The following is a 3,397-nucleotide window of genomic DNA, read 5'->3' as shown; positions in this document are numbered from 1 at the left end:
GAGGCCAGTGGTGGGTTTGGCAGTGCTGGGTTAAGAGTTGGACTCAATGGTCTTAAAGGTCTTTTCCAACGTAAAGAATTTTATGATTCCACCACAGGGCTTCATGGTGCCCCTTGCTTCCAGTGGCCCAAGACATGACATTGGTGTCCAGCAGCTCCCTGTGCCTCATGGTTCTTTTGGAAGACAATCAAGAGTTTCTTCCTTTCCCTTGGGGCAGCAAAAGGACTCTAATATGTCTCCTCTCTGGGCAGGGATCCACAGCAGAGCCTGCTGCACAAAGACCAGCCAACGTGAACTCTCTGGGCTGAACACAGAGTTAAGAGCTTTGGTTTCCCTTCCTAACAACCCCAGTGTGCACCACCCGAAAGGCTGCAGCTTGGTGCTGCCCTCTGTGCCATGCTGGGGGTGCCAGGAGCCCCCAGCTGTGACCTACCTTCCCACTGAAGCTCTTGCCCGTGTCCGAAATGGCCTCTGGTGCCATGAAGGCTGGTGTCCCTGCCGTGCTGGAGAGCTGGGCATCACTCCCTTCAAACTGGTTGCTGACCCCAAAATCTGCAATTTTCACATGCCCATCATCTCCTAAAAGCAAGTTGGAAGGCTTGATGTCCCTGTGGATGATCTTCTGGTAGTGCACTAGAAAGGAAACAAAACCAGGGGCATGGGAAAGCTCTGCAGGAGGATGGAAATTAGGGTGCAAGCCCAGGCACCCCCCATGAAGCTGCTGCTGGGATTGCAACATGAAGGAGCACCAGCACCACTTCCCTCCAGCCATCCCCATCCCTTTTTGGTGCCTCAGTGGGATGTACCCCGGGGTACAACGCCCAGAAATGGATCTGTCACCAGGAGCTATGCAAAGAAGCATCACAAACCCAGGAAGAGCCCAACCAGCAGGATCCAGCAGGGCTGTTAGACAGGGAAACCACTTCAAATCCTGCAGGATTTCTGCCTCGTTGCACCAGCTGCTGGGTCAGGCAACTTGCTGCATTAAAGGCTTACAGGATCCAAATAAAGTGGTACAGTTTTGATTTATTACAAAACTTCAGTGCCATGGAGCTAATCAAAAGGGGCAGAATCCCAGGCAGACTGAAACGGGCCCAGAGGAGATATTTAGGCAAGCAGCAGCTGAGCACCAAGTCCTGCCAACACTCAGAATTCCATGGGTACTGCTGAGTCAAAAGATGCCTCTGACCATGGAGCAATCACCCTCCCAAAGGCATGAGCCAATGAAGCCATCTTCACAGTGGAGCCCACAAACAGAACCAACCTCAGCTTGTTCTGCATCACCCCCACGGGCCCAGAGGAGATATTTAGGCAAGCAGCAGCTGAGCACCAAGTCCTGCCAACACTCAGAATTCCATGGGTACTGCTGAGTCAAAAGATGCCTCTGACCATGGAGCAATCACCCTCCCAAAGGCATGAGCCAATGAAGCCATCTTCACAGTGGAGCCCACAAACAGAACCAACCTCAGCTTGTTCTGCATCACCCCCAATCCCCACCCCTGCACAGAGCTGCCAGGCACTCCCACAACTGCCACCCAGCCCTTCAGAGCCAAGGCTGCTCCTACACGTGCTCCTTCACTCCAGGAGGCTGAGGGAAGAACACCAGCTCTGCCCCAGTGCCACAAGGCCAAGGGGGGGTACCAGCTGAAGGGCTTGGACACCAGACATGAAGGAAGCCCTTGAAAAGAGATTGGGGGGCTGAGATGCACTGAAACCAACAAGAGCGAAGAACACCAGCTCTGCCCCAGTGCCAAAAGGCCAACAGGGGGTACCAGCTGAAGGGCTTGGACAGCAGACATGAAGGAAGCTCTTGCAAAGAGCTTGGGGGGCTGAGAAAACAACAACAGGAGCCACTGAGTGAAGCAGGGAGCTGTAGGAAAGTGGTTGACTCCTCAGGAACTTGGAGAACAAGTTTAAAAAGTAAATAAAAACAACTTTCAGAACATGAAATGACCTCAAAAGCAGAACTGGAGAAAACCCAAGAAACCTGAAGAGGAGAGGAAATCCTCAAAGTCTTCACTGCCCTTCCCAGGGGAATATGACCCCTCTGCTTTCCTCCTGCCCTGGCCCCAAGCACCATCTTCACATTTCCTTCCTGCAAACTGAGCATATTTTTATACCTCCCCATGAGCACTTTTCATATCTTCTAGGAAATAGGCAACTGAGCTGGGGAAAATGCTGGACAAACCCTCTCCTGCTTTATAAACCTGGACAAACCCTCTCCTGCTTTATAAACCTGGTGAAACCCTCTCCTGCTTTATAAACCTGGTCAAAACATTTCCATAAAGGCAGCCTGCCTGATGGAACATCCCAGCTTGTCTTTTAGGACCAGGAAAGAAGCTTCATGTAACCCTCCTGCTCCTTTCAAGGCAGCTTTCCAGAAGGCTGTGGTGGGGTGGGCAAGTCATGCCTGAAGACACTTTTCTGCAAGGACCTGTCCTTAGTCTGAACTGCTGGGAGATGTTGTTCTTGGCTCATCAAAGAGCTGATCTGGAGACCCAGCAGACAAAATCCTGCTGGGGGGCACCAGGGATTACATCCTCCTTCCAGATGTGCAGCAACAGTGAGGGGGGGAGGGAAGTTTCCCTTCAGGAGATGAGGAGCTGCCTGTCAGGCAGCTGCCTGGTATCCCCCCTGACACCACAGGGCTAAGATTCCTAATTCTCTGAACAAAACACAGGCCACAGATCTACATGGGCCACACAAGTGCATCCCTGGAGCTAAGTCTGCAAATCGAGGGGGTTACCCCTAGGCAGGCAGATTCTCCAGGCTTTTATTATTTCTTCTGCACAGGAAAGTAAAAAAAAAAACCCAAAACAACCAAAACCAAACCCACGAACCAATTCCCATATCAAATAAGTATTTATCTTGTAAACCACTTTCCCTGTCTTTGTGCAATTTAATAAAAGCAGAGGGGAAATGTGGGCTGGTGCCAGCACCCTGTGTCTGCTCAGGGACCCACTCAGGCTGGTGCCCAGCAGCTCTGGGCACTGCTGCCCATCAGCCCTGGGAGCAGCACAGATACTGAACAAAGATCTGAGGGCTGGAGCAGCTCTGCTGTGAGGACAGACTGAGAGAGTTGGGGCTGTTCAGTCTGGAGAGGAGAAGGCTCCCAGGGGACCTTATTGTGGCCTTCCAGGATCTTAGGGGGGCTACAAGAAAGCTGGGGAGGGACTTTTTAGGATATGGAGTAACAACAGGACTGGGGGGAATGGGGCAAAGCTGGCAGTGGGCAGATTCAGGCTGGATGTGAGGAAGAAGTTCTTCCCCAGGAGAGTGGGGAGACCCTGGGATGGGTTGCCCAGGGAGGGGGTTGAGGCCCCATCCCTGGGGGTCTTTAAGGCCAGGCTGGAGGAGGCTCTGGGCAGCCTGATCTAGTGGGAGGGGTCCCTGCTCA

At 52.5% G+C, this 3,397-nt stretch overlaps 1 protein-coding gene across 1 annotated transcript in view; it reads right to left on the bottom strand.

Annotated features, from left to right (window-relative positions):
* LOC103769031 (calcium/calmodulin-dependent protein kinase kinase 1-like) overlaps positions 1-633 on the bottom strand; it is a gene marked incomplete at both ends in the record, with an annotated part of 11,626 nt that extends 10,993 nt beyond the window's left edge. Inside the window, one exon of the mRNA XM_008936204.1 lies at positions 434-633. Within this exon, the coding sequence (XP_008934452.1) occupies positions 434-633 (200 nt within the window). The remainder of the gene's footprint in view (positions 1-433) is intronic.
* Between the last annotated feature and the right edge of the window lie 2,764 nt (positions 634-3,397).

This window comes from Merops nubicus, unplaced genomic scaffold (assembly GCF_000691845.1).
Source record: "Merops nubicus isolate BGI_N331 unplaced genomic scaffold, ASM69184v1 scaffold16432, whole genome shotgun sequence".
Classification (NCBI taxonomy): Eukaryota; Metazoa; Chordata; class Aves; order Coraciiformes; family Meropidae; genus Merops; species Merops nubicus.
The sequence above is the reverse complement of the archived record's forward strand: the minus strand, read 5'-3'. Positions and strand labels throughout refer to the sequence as shown.